At 38.4% G+C, this 17,829-nt stretch overlaps 2 protein-coding genes across 2 annotated transcripts; one reads left to right on the forward strand and one right to left on the reverse strand.

The window, feature by feature from the left end:
• Positions 1–1,685: 1,685 nt before the first annotated feature.
• On the reverse strand, positions 1,686–7,862 carry LOC130170941 (mitochondrial coenzyme A transporter SLC25A42-like). Its single transcript, XM_056378655.1, has 8 exons — positions 7,335–7,862; positions 6,763–6,908; positions 5,190–5,301; positions 4,919–4,944; positions 4,432–4,598; positions 3,843–3,959; positions 3,111–3,262; positions 1,686–2,968 (listed from the first exon to the last, which is right to left on the reverse strand). The coding sequence occupies exons 2-8, from the start codon at positions 6,847–6,849 to the stop codon at positions 2,643–2,645; spliced, it is 987 nt and encodes a 328-aa protein (XP_056234630.1). The 5' UTR covers positions 6,850–6,908; positions 7,335–7,862; the 3' UTR covers positions 1,686–2,642.
• An 895-nt stretch (positions 7,863–8,757) lies between these two features.
• On the forward strand, positions 8,758–16,802 carry LOC130170940 (MAU2 chromatid cohesion factor homolog). The gene is made up of 18 exons (XM_056378654.1): positions 8,758–9,192; positions 9,512–9,595; positions 9,818–9,913; positions 10,166–10,260; positions 11,000–11,027; positions 11,269–11,424; positions 11,619–11,765; positions 11,952–12,042; positions 12,185–12,288; positions 12,487–12,564; positions 13,135–13,200; positions 13,329–13,412; positions 13,861–13,910; positions 14,014–14,091; positions 14,178–14,289; positions 14,868–14,958; positions 15,162–15,289; positions 15,459–16,802. The coding sequence occupies exons 1-18, from the start codon at positions 8,959–8,961 to the stop codon at positions 15,531–15,533; spliced, it is 1,797 nt and encodes a 598-aa protein (XP_056234629.1). The 5' UTR covers positions 8,758–8,958; the 3' UTR covers positions 15,534–16,802.
• Positions 16,803–17,829: the final 1,027 nt, after the last annotated feature.

Here is a 17,829-nt window from a genome sequence, read left to right on the forward strand (position 1 = left end):
CCTGCTTCTCTCAGGCACCCGCCCTCCGACCATGTTATCCACCCAGTGGTATTGTTTCGATTGTTGCAATACCAGGCTGGGTGGCTGCACACTGTAGGGTGGCAGGATATCCCATAATTCACAGTCAAGGTCATATAGGCAGAGAGGGTGAGAGACAGAGGGATGGGCAGATGGAAGGAGGGCAGGGTCCCTCCATCCAGTCGCTCGGATGTGAAGTTCAGGAGACGACACTCAGTAGCTGGTAAAGAAGAAAAAGCGGTTTCAGGTGGTGAATGATGTTATCACCAATGCGACAGACTGGACACACACACTCACCTATTCACACTTAATCACAGCTCATGCGCATGAACCAGTGCTGCAAAACCGGAGGAAACCGAATGTAGCATACCATACACCAATATCGACTTTATTTATATATATTTGAAACAGTAATCAGTCATTAATAACTGAAAAAATATTTAAACCTTTTAATATTGTATTGTCGGGTAGTATAAAGTTATATTTGATCTAAAATAAACGATAAATAAAGACTAAGACTGATGTGTGTTGCTTCCTCAGTCATGTTTAATCTATTTGATGGAAATATAAACAATGCTGTTTAAGGCTTGAATGTAGACAGAGTGATGGAAAATTTTAATAAATGAATTATTGAAAATCATATTTGTTTTTTTTCCTTTTTATTTTCAACATAATGGCAACTAATTTCTGGGTATTTTTGTTGACTGTGTTACTAAGATTGTTTTTTTTTTCTTTTTTTTTTTCTTTGTTTTTAGCAATACCTTTATAATAGAGTTTAAATAAATAACAATGAATAAAAACATTATTTAGAGACATTATCTCAATTTTGTTAAAGATTTCAGTCATGATTCTCTTACCCGTACTTCCACCATCATTTACCATAACATCTGTGTATAAAGAATAAAAGAAAAATATATAATACATTAAGTATTTATACCATATTTTATTGACTAATTACTCCATGTAATGTCATCAAATATGAATTCACTGGTTTTCTTTTTCACATAATTTTGTTCAGTATCGTAGACACATTAAAAAAAAAAAAAATTTATTTGCACCATTCACAAAGTAACACCATTTTTTTTAACAGAGTGCTTAAATGAAAATACAAGAGTAAAATAGGAGTAACAGTGTCTCAGTGAGCCGAGGGCAGGTCAAGTTCAGGCCATGAGGTGATCAGAGCCTAACTAACCTCCATAATGGTCCAGGACGCACAGGGAGGAACAGCTACTCAATGCTGCCATCTACTGCAAAAGAACGGACATGTTGTGTCACGCACATGTAGGTCAGAAATCATTAATCAAACTGATGCTTTGCGTGTTTTGGTAAGCAGATAAAACATATCGGATATCGTTATTTAATTCTACTTCAAGTCCAGCCTCAGTTCTTTCAGCAAGAAAGGCTGAGAAACAGGTTCACTAAACCTTTGTGGTGTCGTAGCGTTGTCATTAACAGTTATTTTTCAGCTGTATTTTTAAACTCTGTGGTTGTACATGTGAAGGCTGAAGATTGCTGTGTGCCTCATGATAAAAAGAAAACCTATTGTTACTATACAACCCTTACATTTCAGTTTGAAATGTCAATCCGCTCTTTGATGACGCTGATGGTGTGATTACCTTTGCTTATCACATGGCGCCCTCAAGTGGACAAAAGGATTGATCGCTCAGTGTTTTGTATGGACACTTTATTGCATGGCCAGTTATGCTTGAGACAACTGTAAAGTTACATCTTTGGAAATACTGTATTTTGAAATGTACATTAGCAGTTGAAGTATGATAAATATTTACTCAACATGAAACTGAGATCAGTGCTTTGGCATATTTAGATGTTTTAGGCGCCTTACAATCAAGTAAAAGCAGTGACATAATCTGCACAACAATATGAGAACAGTATAAAAATGAAATCATAATAATATGTATATAAGCCAAAATCTGTATTATATATATTTATCTCTCATATCTGATTAACCTCCACATATTAAACATTATAATATCATACCACACAACCTCAGTGCTGGATGGACAGTGAAACTGTGCAGTCCTGCTGACATGATCACCCTCCTACAATCATTTGTTCCGTCAATCTCAGTTACATCCACACCGGCACCATCATAAAAACTGAAATTTAAAAACATATTGCATAATCACCCCTTTCGTTACCGGGTACAAATCAAATCAATAATCAAGATGGATACAGGATTTAGTTGAAAGAAACATTATAGGTCTAATAAAGTGCAAGCGTTAGATTATCAACACAACACAAACAAATTCCTCCATATTCATCTATCAAAAACAAGTCTTCATCCACTGTTAATCACTTGAGCCACAACGATGGTACCATGATTTCAAAACAAAGTTGTGATTGTGTGAACGAATATTTGAAGTCACTTATTTTGTTCACTCACTCAGCCGACTTTAGATTCTGTGTTTCTGTGTGCACAACAGACCTCCCGTCCACACTCATCCACTCCTCTGACATCCTGTCTGAAGGGAACGGGAGAGTGCAGCAGGACAGCCCTGCACTGAGTGCAGAGACTTATTATTGCCATATAACAGACTTGACCACCTCTCTCATGCCAGTCTCATCTGTGCTTTTTCGCTTCCCCTCTGTCGCTCCTAACCGATTCAGTGAGTAAAGTAGCCCATCTGATGCAATTTGAGCAGAAGGCTGTGCGTGATGTCAAATGTGGTGAAGCTGATCCCCACGGCAACGGGCCCTTTAAGCCAGTTCATGCTCAAGCCTTTGTATAGTCCACGTACAACTCCCTCCTGTGTTACAATCTCACGCATGGTCCCCAGAATTGTGCCGTAGGATGAGCCGGTAACGCCGGCTGTCTGCATGCGCCTACGTACCACGTCCAGAGGGTACGAGGCAGACTGTCCAATCAGGCCTGCGCAGGCACCGAAGGCCAAGCGCTCATGAGGGTAAGGTTGGGATCGCTTCGTTTTTTCTACAGAGAGAGAAGAAAACACAAAGAAAGAAGGAGTTCAACATCTAACATATTCCAAATATTCATCTAAATATGTAAAATTTCACTGCACTGAACTGGATGCAGACATTGAAAGAAAAGGAAAAGTCTTATTTTTCATTACCTGTGTGTAGCTTCTTGAGGGTCTCGTATGTAAAGAATGTGATCCCTGCGTATGGGATGACACCCAGAATAGTGGGGGTGAAACCTCTGTAAAGGGTCTTCACACCTTCCTCTTGGGAGATGCGCACAAAAACATGCATGATGTTGCTGTACCTGTTGGGGGAAAAAGAAGTGTCAGACAACACAAATTATTTAATGTGTTCAAAAACATCTATCACTGCCAAAATGCAGAAACTACATATTTGGTCAATACTGACTTAAGATAAGAATCTGACTTTCTGACATCTGTTTAACCATATCAAAATTATCATTCCATAGAAAAGTGTAATTTGCCAACAATACACCATGTAAAATTTGCAGGAAACAAACATTAAAAACCAAACTGCACTTCGGGTACTGCACTTAAGGCTAACTGGAGTGCAATCTCTAGCTAGCTCATTTACAGGATGGTTTCCTGTAATTGAAAAAAAAAAAACATTTTGATGCTCCAACATTTTAGTAATTTAGTTTGTCATATCACACAAATAATGGAATAGCTAAATATACTACAACACAAACACTGTCCACAAATACAGTATAGTGTCTTATTCTATCTGACAGGGGGCAACACAACATGTTATTGTGAGACATTTAGAAACTGTTTTGCATTGCAATGGTCCATTTTGTTGTAATGTAAAGGACAACAGTGGGACTAATACTTGTTATGGGAATGTAACAGAGGACAGGAGCTTACATTTCTCTGGCGGTGACGGCCATCCGGGCTCGCACCATGTCCAAAGGGTAGGTAAGCATAGCAGCAGTTGTGCCGGCAAGAGAACCAGCCAGGAAACGTGGGAAAGGAGGCAGCGCTCTGAAACAAACAACACAATTAACGTAAGTAGCAGAATAAAAAAAAAAACTAAGAAAACTTTTTTTGCTGGTTAAAAACACAACACAATCAGAATGCTAGCATGCTCACGACGACAATGCTAGCAGATGTAAAAGTTCGCATTCTTAGTTTACCATGTTAGCATTTTCTTATTAGCACTGAAAACAAAGTATGTTGAGCATAATGGGAATGTCATTAGTTTTGCAGGTATTTGGTCATAAACCAAAGTATTGCTTGATGAAAAAACAATGTTATTACAACACATCCTCCAGAGACCATGAATTTCCTGAGGAAATTTCAAGGCAATGCATCCAATTGTTCTCGATTTATTTCAGTCAAAGTTGACACCCGACCGACCTACACTGATATCCGTAGAGCCACGCCGCTAGCATGACTAAAAACCTCTAATATCTCAATTAAATCATCACTACTGACAGAAAAGTTCTTTACTCACTTTCCCTGGTAGCCGAAGTAGTTCCCCAGTAGTTTTTTGTACTGTTCGTGGGAGCAGAACTGGATGGCAGCATAGGGCATGACCCTCACCATGGTGGCAGAGTTTCCCCTCCACAGACTGAGCAGCCCATGCTTCATGTACGTACAGTAAATGAGCCTGAAAGCCTCCTGGGTACAACAGACACAGTATAGCATGTTGGTTAGGAGCAGAAGTCCTTCATATTTTCCACACTGAATATTCTAATAATCAAAGTATGCTCAAGATTTTCCCACTGAATAATTAAATGTACAGCCGCACATTAAGTTTGTATGAGAGTGTGTGAAAAAGGATGTGAGATAATTATTTCTGTCATTGATTAATTGATTTATTTGTCCAGCATTAATACATTCTACCTATGTACTGCCTATCATTACACCCTCACACTAGCTTGGTAAATCCAGAATGAATCAATGATTGATTTTCTAATAGAATAGACGACTGAACTTACCTTAGCTGAGAATCTTTTGGAGGACACTGTGAAACAACAACATACACAGTAAATCTCAGGGTTTAACAACACACTCTCCCATGTAGGCTAAACATCTACTAAGAGGATTAACAATTACTTAAGAACAGTTACAAAAGTCAGTGAAAACTTTGGTACAAACAGAAAAACAGTAGTTTGATTTTCTGTGGGGAGTAAAAACAAAAGTGAAGTCACTTACATATATCCTATTTATCTGTATATTCTATATTTGAAAAGCTAGTGTCGTTCTTGCCTTGGAAAATGATCTTGGTCCGATCCAGAGGTGCAATGACCGTTTTTGCCACTGCTCCAGCAAACGCACCACACAGCAGGGAGTCCAGAGCAGTCCACCTGGGCCTCAAGTCCTGTTTGTACACACAGACATGTTTATATTGCACTATGAGACATTTTGTCACATGACAAGTTAGATATCTTCAAGACTGTACAGTGGTTATGTAGTATGGACAAAGAAAGTTTAATCATTTATTTCTCTTTATTTGCATGTTTGGTCTCCACAAGCAAGTACCACAAACATATGTTTAACAGCACAGTCACTCCCATGTCTATCACTCAGCAATGATAACAGCAAACAGCAGCAAAACGGAACATTGAAATCTGCTCGTGGATTAACGCCAGAGTGACTCAACTGTTTGTGACAGAATCACAAGAGATAACACCAACCTGTGTGTGAAGTTGAACCATTTGTGTGTTTGTGTGTGTGTGTGTGTGTGTGTGTGTGTGTGTGTGTGTGTGTGTGGGTGTGTGTGCGCACTCGTTCAGCTGGAAGGGACAGTTGAACCCAATAAAGAATCTCACTGACTGATAAGAACAGCTTTTGGCACGTATAACATACACGTTTCACAACTTCAACCAGAGAGGAGGGAAGACATGGTTTAGGATTTCATTCATTTACATGTATAATTAGATCTATAAATCATATAACTATTACAGCTTATTATTGTCTGAGGTTAACTGCAGCCAACTTTATTGTAAAATTTGGCATTAGTCAGGCACTGCTCATATCTTAAAATAAGCTTAATTTCAGTGTTATGAAGACGTCTTTATAAACAAATGTAAGTATATATATACACATATATATATATATATATATATATATATATATATATATATATATATATATATATATATAAACTAAAGTAAACAAGGGTCAGGATTCTTATTATTCAGTGCTACTTACTGCATTACATTGTAAACTAAGGCCAGCTTTAGATTAGCGGGCACCTCCCTGCTATTTACAGCAATGTACTGGGAGAGGCATGCCCTTCTAAAGTATGGATAGTACCAGGAAAGCTCTCCTGCATGTCACAACAACAGCCAGGACACACTGAACACAGCCTGACAGTCAAACAGTATGGTCTGTTTTATGGCTGAAAGAAATCATACCACAAAGGAATTTATGTTACTAATAATAATAATAACTTGGATTTTTATAACACCTTTCAAGGTACCCAAGGCTGCTTTACAGGGAAAGAAACACCGAATGAATAAAGAACAAATAAATGAAAACAAGACGAGCAGAATAGGGATGTTCTCTTTAAATGCATCTGTTAATACACACAGCCTCAAAGTTTTACACTTTTACAGGCTGACTGACCTGGTTTTACTACTTTCTGGTCCATGATTAGAGTCTGCCTCAATTTCCAACATGTGCTTTTGTAAACAGGGTCAGAAAAAATGTAGTCCAACAACAACTTGAAAAGCAGTTCATGCCCAAACTGCTCTAACGTGTCAAAACAGGTGCTACATTTAATCCTCTGTGCTCAAGCATAACATGTTAATAAGTCATAAAGGGAAACAATACTCACCTTTGCCTGGCTGGTAGGCGGCAGAGCCAGCACCGTGGCCTGGGCCACGGGCAGACGGCTCTGACGGTCGTGCACACGGTGGGCCATGTGTGCCCTTCACGAAATACCAAGGCTGTTAGACACTCAGTCAGTCATTCAGGAAAACACTCTGTAGATGATATTTACAGGAGAAAATATGTTTCTGGCAAACAAAGAGATACTTCTCTATACAAAATGAAAGTGCGCCGTGTCGTACTGTCTCAGTATATTTAACATTAAGGAGAGTAAGTGATTACACGCACGCCCATACTCTACACAAACAATCGGCCTGGCTTGTAAACAGGGTATTGCATTACAAAAAAACGATCCATCGTTCTTTTCCAGCACAGAACCAAATATATAGTTAATAATAATCAAACATCACAGCGGCGCACTTGTCAGTTTCCTAAATGGGGGCAGATAATAACTTAGTGACCACACCTCAAATAAATAAACTGCGAATGATAGTTCAAAGATAGTACAAATAATATAAAACATATGAACAGGCCTATGCATCGTTGTTGTGGTTACATACATAGGTGCAATTTTGTTACCTTCGTTTGTGTGCAAAAGGGCCCCGTGTTTACAGATCTTCGCTGTGTTATATCAGTCACCAGTCTGCCCTGCAGATTCTTCCACTCATTTCTTGTTTGCTCGCTGGAGGCTTGTCAGTCGCTGTTATTAACTTGCCACACGCTGCGGTGTGTTCGCACGTCTTTTCACGTCGTAGACGTCTCTGAAGATGATTGTAAAAGACAGGTGTCCAGCTGCAGCGGAGTGTGTTGTGTATTTATAGCCGATGCCTTCATGGATATTCTGCTCAGAGCTGCTGCCTGGTTCTGCGCACAAGATTGTTTGGGCTTTTCAAGGTCTTTAAGAAAGTGGGACAACGTATTCTGTATTTTGGACTACAATACCCAAGAGCTAATCCTAGTAGTCGGATGAAATCTCGCGGGTTTATCCACAACATTGGGTTGCCAGGTTTGTTGATGATGTAGAACCAACGTGGACTATATTTAGTTCATATAAACTTGCCATTCTTTTAATACCTTTTCTTACATGCAGAACCTTTAGTCAGAGCAGTCTCCCCACAAACAACCACCACATTTAAACTAATTGTATATTGTTCATTTTCGTTTATTTCAGTTAAAGAAAGAATACATTCATTTTAAAAATTAAATGTATGTAAAGACATTTGAAACTGCCTCATGCATGAATAGTGAAATATAAATAGAGGTATCTTTCTTTGATTAAGAATTCATAAATTAAACTAATCACCATTTTATCAGTATTGCTTTTCAAGAGTTCTACCATTGCGTTTGATGTGATTACTTCTTTTTCGGGATTCCATATAGTAGCTATTCTGGAAAGTTTGATATGTTAGAGATAAGATGAGGTTTCTTTTGTACAAAACAAATTGTACATATTATATTATGTTGTATTTTATGTGATGTATTTTTTGTATTAATCAAAACAAAATTACAGATTATAATTTCCCAAAGTCCATTATTAAATTGCTTGGTTTGCCTGACCACCAATCTGGAGGCCAAAGTTATTCAATATACAATGATATGAAGACAAGAAAGAGATCAAGTAAAATGATTCATTTAAATAATGATCCCTCTTAGAGTGTTAAATAACTGACTGTACATTCACCTTTTGATGTTGACGTTATGGGTAACCTACAGTACAACATATGGTTGGCTGATGCTCATCATTGGGTTTGTGTTGCATGAAACCTCAAAAAAAGTAAGAGTCACAAGATATAAATTACTAAAAACACAAGTGCCCCACAATAAAATAGCTGCAGCCCTTGAGAAAATATATTCACTTGCCTTCTTTTTATAAAGGTGCTTTTTTATGTAAAATATTTCTAACTTGGCAAAGACTTATCTTTTGTATGTGGTCAGGGACTAAAGATGAAAATTTGCCTTTTGGCTAACTGTGGCATATTGTCAGAAATGTAATTGATAGGCATTGTCCCTGTCATATACATACACTAAACTAGTGCGTGTATTATACGTTTATTGTTTATTACGTGTAAAAAAGAAGAAATACAAACAAAATGGATGCATTCGGGTCTTTATACGCTTTGACTGAGCTTTTTACCTGACTGACCGAACCTGGCAACCCCGGAGTCTGGCTATAGCGCTGAAAAACTTGTTGTTGTGGGGGAAAATGGCGTCAAACGTAGAGGCCCCGGAGCGCTGGTACCTCGCCCTACTCGGCTTTGCGGAGCATTTCCGAACCTCCAGTCCACCCAAAATTCGGCTCTGTGTGCACTGTCTCCAGGCTGTGTTTCAGTTTAAGCCTCCGCAGAGGATCGAGGCCCGGACACATCTTCAGCTGGGCTCGGTTCTCTACCACCACACGAAGAACAGCGAGCTGGCCCGCAGCCACCTGGAGAAAGCGGTGAGGGACGTTTGATCTGGGAAAGAGCGGGGATGCAGCGGGGAAAGGGACGATTGTAGGCCGCAGCAGCGAAAACAGCGAACGGCGGAAGTCTTTAAATAGCTGCCCATTCAGGAAGGCTACATTTTTGGAGAAGTTAAAATACAATATTTGTTAGTGTTGTATTTGGTCAGCTGTATTGTTTAGTATTCGTCCCGACACGCTTTCGTTCTTTCTCTAGTGTTAATCAAGTAAGCCGCTGTATGGGATTATTACTGCTTCATAAAGATTGCAAACACTGGTATGACGCCGCTAACATTTTCCATCTTTTGTTTTGCAGTGGTTTATATCGCAACAAGTCCCGCAGTTTGAAGATGTCAAATTTGAAGCTGCCAGCATTTTGTCTGAACTCTTCTGCCAACAGGTAAACCTTTTTAAAATAACGTTAACATTCATTATTTTCGTGAGGTTTAAGTGATGTTTGGTTATCTACATACATTCATCACTTCTTACCATCAAGTGACCTCGACAGGGTCCTGGAAAGTGTTAATTTCATTGTGTTACATGCATGGTAGGCTGAACAATGTTGATCACTATTGATTATTAACTATTGATCCTGCTATTGATCCTTGTGATCAATTTTCAGAATTTGGTGGACTCTGCAAAACCCCTGCTGCGCAAGGCCATCCAGATTTCACAACAAACACCGTACTGGCACTGCAGATTGTTGTTCCAGTTGGCGGTATGTATAAGTATAAAAGTGTCCCGGTGGGGATGACATATTGTTTCACTCACTCAACTCATTTCCATATGCTGGTACAGAAGTGTTTTTAAATTAGAGCAGATTCACAACAGCCTTAATTCAAATATGGTAACTAGTCTGAGAACAGTTTGCTCACACTTTCACTTTGTATGTTTTTGCTAGTCTTGACTTTGTGTCCAAACAGTAAGTGAGTCACAAGTGATGACACTAATTTTGTATTGTCTCTTTCAGCAACTTCATACACTGGAGAAAGACTTGGTGTCAGCATGTGACCTCCTGGGGGTTGGAGCTGAGTACGCCAGAGTGGTGGGCTCAGAATATACCAGGTAAATATCACTCAATCTACTACTGATTGCATATTTAAGGCTTTTAGGGGTTAGTATATGACACCCCCAATTTCAATATTAATCTGAAGCACATAAAAACAAACTATTCCTAGCCCAAGTACAGGTAATTTGTAATTTTTGAGTCTCAGTCTATCCGTTACACCCACAGTGATCCACTTTGCTTCTGTTTCTCTGTTCATGTAGAGGGGTTTGCCATTTTAAAGGCTATCTCAAACCAGATAGTGGGAAGTGGACTATGAAACTCTTGTACAGCAAGTCTGTTTTGTTGCTGACTTCTCAGTCCCTCTACAGAAGTGCAAGTGTCACAGAATATATGACACATCATGTATGTTTATCAAATTAGATATCCTAAACCTAAGATTTGTTAAGCTACTTCGCAAATTAAAATTTTGACCTGTAGATAAAACTACATTTTCCTCACACTATCTTTTCATTGTGGGTTCAGACAAATCACATACACAAAACATCACTGAGTTCGCATTGATTAGAAAATAATGAATTCTCATTTTTTACATTTCATTCAACATAAAATGTTGCTGTTGTAAAATTTTTGTGATAGACACATTTTACCAGCTCTGAGAAAGTACATTTTAATATGAGGTTGTCTTTGATCTGTCCGCTTGCTTCAATGCAACTGTGGCACAAAGTGTTTACAAATGTTGACTGAATGTAAGAACTTCAGAGGGAAAAACTGACCTGATGTTTTTGCTTTTTTTAGGGCGTTGTTTCTCCTTAGTAAAGGAATGGTGAGTCTTCTGTTATACTTCACTTTATGTGTGCTGTTACACCATAATAGTATTTGACGCTTATATTTCTTCCCAACACAGTATTACAATTTTTCCTCCTTCTTTATGTGACTGTACAGCAAAAGCATAATAACACTTATATATACACACCAGTAATGGTGCCACCATTTAAGTTAAAATTAACAAAAGCAACATCAAATTCTGTAAATGTTAATTTGGGTGATGTTTCTTCTTTTTTTAGTTGCTGCTAATGGAGAGGAAGCTCGGGGAGGTGCATCCTCTGCTCACACTGTGTGGAACTATTGTTGAAAATTGGCAGGGAAATCCGATCCAGAAGGAGTCCCTCAGGGTCTTTTTCCTCGTCCTACAGGTCACACACTACCTGGATGCTGGACAGGTAGGGAATCCATTCACGAAGAGTTAGAAAAAGTAGAGTTAAGTTGTAGGGGTTTAAATGACACAGTGTCTATTAACATATGGGGGTCAGCATGCATGCTTATATTGGTCTTGGGGATATAGAAAGGATGTCTGGGTGTAAAAAGCTACCGTGAGGTAAGAAATAATTGTTTATCGTGTCCCATTTCTCCCCAGGTGAAGAGTGTGAAACCGTGTCTGAAGCAGCTACAGCAGTGTATCCAGACCATCTCTACACTCCATGATGATGAGATTCTGCCCAGCAACCCAGCTGACCTCTTCCACTGGCTGCCCAAAGAGCACATGTGTGTCCTCGTCTATTTGGTAAGGCCACTTCCCTCTTGCAAAACTTGCATATAGCCTCTTTAAACAACACCCTGCCTCTCACTTGCAAAATCATATATTTACACCATGGGACTTACAAAAGTTTTTGTTTTTTATCATGCACTTTATTAGGAATTTGTTTACGGTTTTAAATGTATACTTTTTTTTTTTTTTGTAATTTTTCAGGTGACAGTCATGCACTCCATGCAAGCAGGCTATCTGGAGAAAGCCCAAAAGTACACAGACAAGGCTCTTATGCAACTAGAGAAACTAAAAAGTGAGTTATCCCACTTCCTGTGTGTTTCTAAGAAAAATCAACATGAATAAGTAAATTATAAGTAATTGTGTTTTTTGAACAGTAAAACACATCTTTGCCATTTCTTTGTGGACATTTTAAAAAATATATCTTCATGTTTCAGTGTTGGACTGCAGCCCCATCCTCTCTACCTTTCAAGTCATTTTACTGGAGCACATCATCATGTGTCGACTCGTCACGGGCCACAAGGCCACTGCATTACAAGAGGTAAATTGTTTCTGTTTTCATGGTCAGTTATTGGGTTTTGTTGTATTTGATTTGTGACAATATGCGAAAGATGCAGTCTAGCAAAATCCAACAGCATGAAGAGCTCAGTTATGTAGCATCTCACAAAAAAGTGCAACTATTTCCCTGCTTCAATGGGCATGTGAAAGTGAACACTGGCTCTCTGTTCTGTCTGCCCAGATCTCACAGGTGTGTCAGCTGTGCCAACAGTCCCCCAGGTTATTCACCAACCATGCTGCTCAGCTTCACACGCTTTTAGTGAGTATTTTAAACATAAACCATCTTTCACAATTGTTTGTAGAACTGTGCTTGTCAGAAAGTTAAAAAAAAAACACAGAAAGTTGGAGGACATGGCTAAATACTAAAACTGTTATTTTCCTATAATGTTGACTGAAAACAAATGTAATTAAGAAATATTTTTAGTGGTAATCTTTCTGTTTTACTTTTTTGAATCACCCTACATTCATAACTATGAATTTATTGTTTCAAAATGCTTTCTCATTCAAAATACTCTGACCTTAAAAGAACATACTTTTAAGGAAACATTTTCAGCAGAAAAGCAAATGATAAAAACAGACAGCTAGCATGTTAGCAACAGTAAGAAAATCATTTTTATTACATTTTCATTGAATGAATAAACAAACATTGAGTATCAAGAGGCAAGAACCGAACTAAACTATAATTAAACACATATCGATATAAGAATTTTAAACAATGGTAAAACTATGAAACTTTAGTAAACATGTCAGGAACACCAAAACACAACAAGTGACATCACTAATAGTCAATCTAACGCATGTCTTTCCTCCTGCTCTTGCCATATCCCAGGGTCTGTACTGTATCTCAGTGAACTGTATGGATAATGCAGAGGCACAGTTCACTACGGCCTTGCGGGTGAGTACGTTGTGATTTTGGTGCATCTCCTCTGATACTGTCACCAGTATCTTCTTCTCTCCTCTGGTTTACACTCCCCTTCTTCTGCTGTCGTCTTAAACGTGTCTGTATTGTTGTTTGTGTTCCAGCTCACCACACACCAGGAACTGTGGACGTACATTGTAACCAACTTGGCCAGTGTCTACATAAGGGAAGGAAACCGACACCAGGAGGTCAGTAAAAGTAATAGTGGGTCACGTCTTTAAATCACAACAGTGTAATGTAGAATCACTTCCAAAAGAAGCGGTTAGTGTCAACTATATTATTACTGTGGTTTAATTTTTTTATTCATCCTTACCAAAATATCAGCATTGTGAATGGCTTGTCACAGATATATTGATATTGGCAAATCTATTGGTCAAGAGTAACAAGAAAATGTCAAATACTCATTTTATTTTATGGTAATGTAAAAACAGTGTTGCCATTACATAGTTTGTCCACCAGAGAGCACTTATGCTTATTTTTCATTTGTAAAATGTCCCAAACCATACAGTGCTTTGATATCCAAATTTGAGTGATCCTTATCTAAGGTCTAAGTAAACGCGCAGAGTTTGAAGTAACCTTTGGGGAAAAGGACACTCTAAAAGCTGTGAACATATTTCCTTTGTGTTTGTTCTGCAGCTGTACAGCCTCCTAGAGAGAATAAACCCAGACCATAACTTCCCAGTAAGGTAAGAAGCGTGAGGGTTCCTAAAATATGCATATGTTGCAACAACACTTTAAATTAAAACAATGCTTTTTGTTAAAACAACTTGGTCTTTGTCTTTGATTCAGCTCCCACTGCCTCCGCGCTGCAGCCTTTTACATCAGGGGACTCCTCTCCTTCTTTCAAGGACGCTACAACGAGGCCAAGTATGACAAAATTTAAATGGACTCGTGCAAACACACCTACAGGTCCACCCCGCACTCATACATATTTATATGTTTTTGTGTTGCAGACGTTTCCTAAGGGAAACCCTGAAGATGTCTAATGCTGAGGATCTGAACAGACTGACTGCCTGCTCTCTGGTTCTGCTGGGCCACATCTTCTATGTACTGGGAAACCACAGAGTAAGACCAAATGCATGACAAATGGGTCTCATATTTGCACTAAAGCTAATTTTATATTCATTTTACACTTTTTGGGCTATGAATTGAGTGTTTATAACAGGTGTCATAACAACCAGGTCACCAGAGCAGAACATTTTTCCTTATCTCATTTAATTGACGGGTAACGAGGTAAGACAAAATGTTCTGCTTATCCAATCTCTTCTTGTTTACCTTCTTGATGTGCAAGTGGTGCCTCATTTATAAAGCCAATTATACATTCTTCCCAAAAAAGAAGAACTGTACACTGATAAATTATTTGGTTTTGTATGACTGCCCATCACTTTTTATAATAAATCACAGTGAACTTGAACTGATTTGCCTTTACGCAGGCCTCATATCCCAGTATGCCAGCTCCTACAGTTGATCTACATCTGTTGGTTGATACAGAAATGTAATGAGTGGCAGCATGTCACAGCAGCAGTGAATGAAGCCACCTCAGGGGAGCTGGGGAACTCTTTTAATGCCTACAATGTTTATAAATAAGGCTTCCAATCTGTGCTGTTTCCACCTTTTTTATTGTTTGCCCTCTTCTCCTTCAGGAAAGCAACAACATGGTTGTACCTGCCATGCAGCTGGCCAGCAAGATCCCTGATATGTCTGTTCAACTCTGGTCTTCAGCACTGTTGAAAGGTACATGATGACCTCCTCCCTTAACTCGTGAACCATTATTTATGTTCTGTCACATGTAAACATTCAAATGAAAGCACAAACTTTTCCTGACCTTTTACTGTGGGAATACTTGACTTTGCCATCACATTTGAAGCACAAAATCTTTTTTCTCAAGATACAAGCTGTGGTCAAAGGTAGATTTTGACAATGTGTTATGCTTGCAGACTTGAACAAGGCCCTTGGGAACACTATGGATGCCCATGAAGCAGCCCAGATGCACCAGAACTTCTCCCAGCAGCTGCTGCAGGACCACATCGCTGCTTGCAGCCTCCCTGAGCATAATCTCATCAGTGTATGTCATGCAGATTAACGTGTTTTTCAAAGTTTACATATTACTCTCCATTATCTCTTCTCACTCTAGTACCATGTTGGATTTACATATTTAGACGTTCATTATATTGCGTCTATTTCTGTGTCTGTGCTGTTGTGCCGAGATAACAGTATTTCTCTCTGTTTTCCAGTGGACTGATGGCCCTCCTCCTGTCCAGATCCAAGCCCAGAATGGCCCCACCACCAGCCTCGCAAGCCTGCTATGAGGAACCCTCTGTCTCACATATCACAGTAGCTGGTACATTACCACAAGCAACAGACTGATGCCTAACAACCTGCTATCAGACTACTGTAGCTGAGGTTTGAGAGGATTTTAACAGGTGACATACTTTGAGCCTTCTCTTTATTAGCTTCTCAAGATTGCTTCCTGATTGTCTGCTATTACATTTTTAATTACAACTACTGTTGTACATGTATTTCATCCTCCCTGATGGCATGGATGCTTACAGGGTGTAGGGGCAAGGTTGGACTCTTGATTAGAGTAGTGAAGGACACGCAGCGACTTGGAAGAAGGCTTCTTTGCCTCTGATATAGAGAATCCTTCTCTACATTCGACAGGTTTCTTTTCCATTTGTTGGAAAAACAATGGGGTAGATAGGTGGGCAGTAAAGAAATGTAGAAGAAATTAATTTATTCATGTTGATATTTTTGTAACTGTTGGTAAATATTTTACATCTTGCCTTTTTTGTATGGATGCTGTTTTTCTTTTCATGCATGGAAGTTACTGATGTGGACTCCCTGTACAATAGTTTCTGACCTGGGTTTCTAACATTAAATTCTTGGTAGATAATTTTTGCACAAAATCCATATTAGAAAAAATAGAGACCTCTTGTAATATATTTTCACAGAATAATCAGTTGAACAGTTGGCAGTGTACATTATTTTGGGACAGTGCACAATCAACTGTGTGCAGTTCTTCCTTTGACCAGAAGATGCCTCTGTTGGGTCTGTTAATGAGCAACGTTTAATTACTTTTGGATTTTATATCATTTCGTGGCTATGAGGGTTGCCACATACCTTTTTAAAAAAATACACACACACATTTAACTGATGTATTTTTTTGAAGTTCCATAATATATGAATCCCTGTTGATTTATTAATTTTTACAAATTGTGTTTAGACTTTTGGAGCTCACAATAATCTTCAGATATTCAAAAAGTGAATTTATTTTATTTTGTTATATTTTAATTTGTCCTGATAGATCTAAATGGTTTCTTTACAGTATGTTTGTATAGATTCATCACTTGTTGAACCTTTATTGTACAGTGACTTTTTATAAAGTCAATTTAGTAAAGTGTGATATGTATTTTTAGCTATCCTATGTAGAAATCTCAATGCTTGGTATTTAAGGCACTCTGTAAGGACACAGTTTAAGCTTGAGTACTAGCCATATTCTATCCAATGCCTACGTTTTTAATGCTTATGTTGTTTTCAATAATTTTCCAATAAAAATATGATTGAAAGTTTGTAATTAACTGATTTCCCTTTGACTTTGTAGACATAACAGTTGAGTGTATTGAATCAGTTGTGTTGGGTTTTATGTTTAAGCTGGTTTAGGGCCTGTATGTATAAGAGATATGCTCAGTTAATTATGTTGATTGGACAGGCACTATCTACATACATACAAGCCTAACCAAGCCAAACTGAGCTACTCATCCTACTCATTACGTTCGGACATGGTAAACACTGCAAAACAATGGGAAAGAAACTGAGTGAATACTAGTGGCTGTATGATGCATAAATCACCAACTACTGTGGTAGTTACACCAAGAGTTAGTGGTGAGCATGTCTTACAAGCAGTCTTCAGGTGGTGCTAGAGTTTTTAAGGGTATCCACATTGTTAAAGTCTATATACTCTTTAATTCTTTTTAGTTTAACTTTCTGTACATTTATTAAAAACAAGAACCAACACTTATGGAAGAAAATATATAAGGATTTTAAAGTCTACATAAATATATGTGACCGGAATGTACCATCAAAATCATTCCAGTGTACGACTAAGTCAGTTGTTAATTATAACTGAATTTATGTATTTCCAAAACAATTTATAAAGTGTCATTTGTCATGAAATGATGCAGTTGCAAATGTGTTATCAAAAAAGAGTCAACAATTAACGGTTCAGTTGCTTAATTTGAGAGTGTAATGTTTGACTCACTCCAATCTCAGATCTTGTGCTCTACTGGGACGTGTTCACAAGATCTATTAAGATATCGGTTATGCTAGTTCTCATTCCAGCCTTTGTCAAAGCGTAAAACAACTGTCCTGTTAAGTAAAGAGTCCCTCCTCTTCCTTTTTTTTTGTCTTGTTATGTAGGGCCAAGACAATGATTAGGGTTGCTCAATGGGAAAGCATTCATTTGCACCACTCAGAAGTGCATTATGGGACAGTAAACTAAGTCTACTCTACACTCAACCTTTTATGTATCCTCTGGGGTCAACTGAACAAATACAAAGCAGACCCTGGACTGCTATGATCCAGTATGTAGCTGTCCCAGTGGCAAGG

Source organism: Seriola aureovittata, chromosome 6, assembly GCF_021018895.1.
Source record: "Seriola aureovittata isolate HTS-2021-v1 ecotype China chromosome 6, ASM2101889v1, whole genome shotgun sequence".
Lineage (NCBI taxonomy): Eukaryota > Metazoa > Chordata > Actinopteri > Carangiformes > Carangidae > Seriola > Seriola aureovittata.

Coding starts and splice junctions, on each gene's coding strand:
- LOC130170941 (XM_056378655.1), bottom strand. CDS start 6,849: ATGGCCCACCGTGTGCACGACCGTCAGAGCCGTCTGCCCGTGGCCCAG. Junction 4,945..5,189: donor GACCAAGATCATTTTCCAAG/GCAAGAACGACA, acceptor GTTGTTTCACAG/TGTCCTCCAAAAGATTCTCA. Junction 3,960..4,431: donor TACTTCGGCTACCAGGGAAA/GTGAGTAAAGAA, acceptor TGTTTGTTTCAG/AGCGCTGCCTCCTTTCCCAC.
- LOC130170940 (XM_056378654.1), top strand. CDS start 8,959: ATGGCGTCAAACGTAGAGGCCCCGGAGCGCTGGTACCTCGCCCTACTC. Junction 10,261..10,999: donor GTGGGCTCAGAATATACCAG/GTAAATATCACT, acceptor TGCTTTTTTTAG/GGCGTTGTTTCTCCTTAGTA. Junction 12,565..13,134: donor CTCAGCTTCACACGCTTTTA/GTGAGTATTTTA, acceptor GCCATATCCCAG/GGTCTGTACTGTATCTCAGT.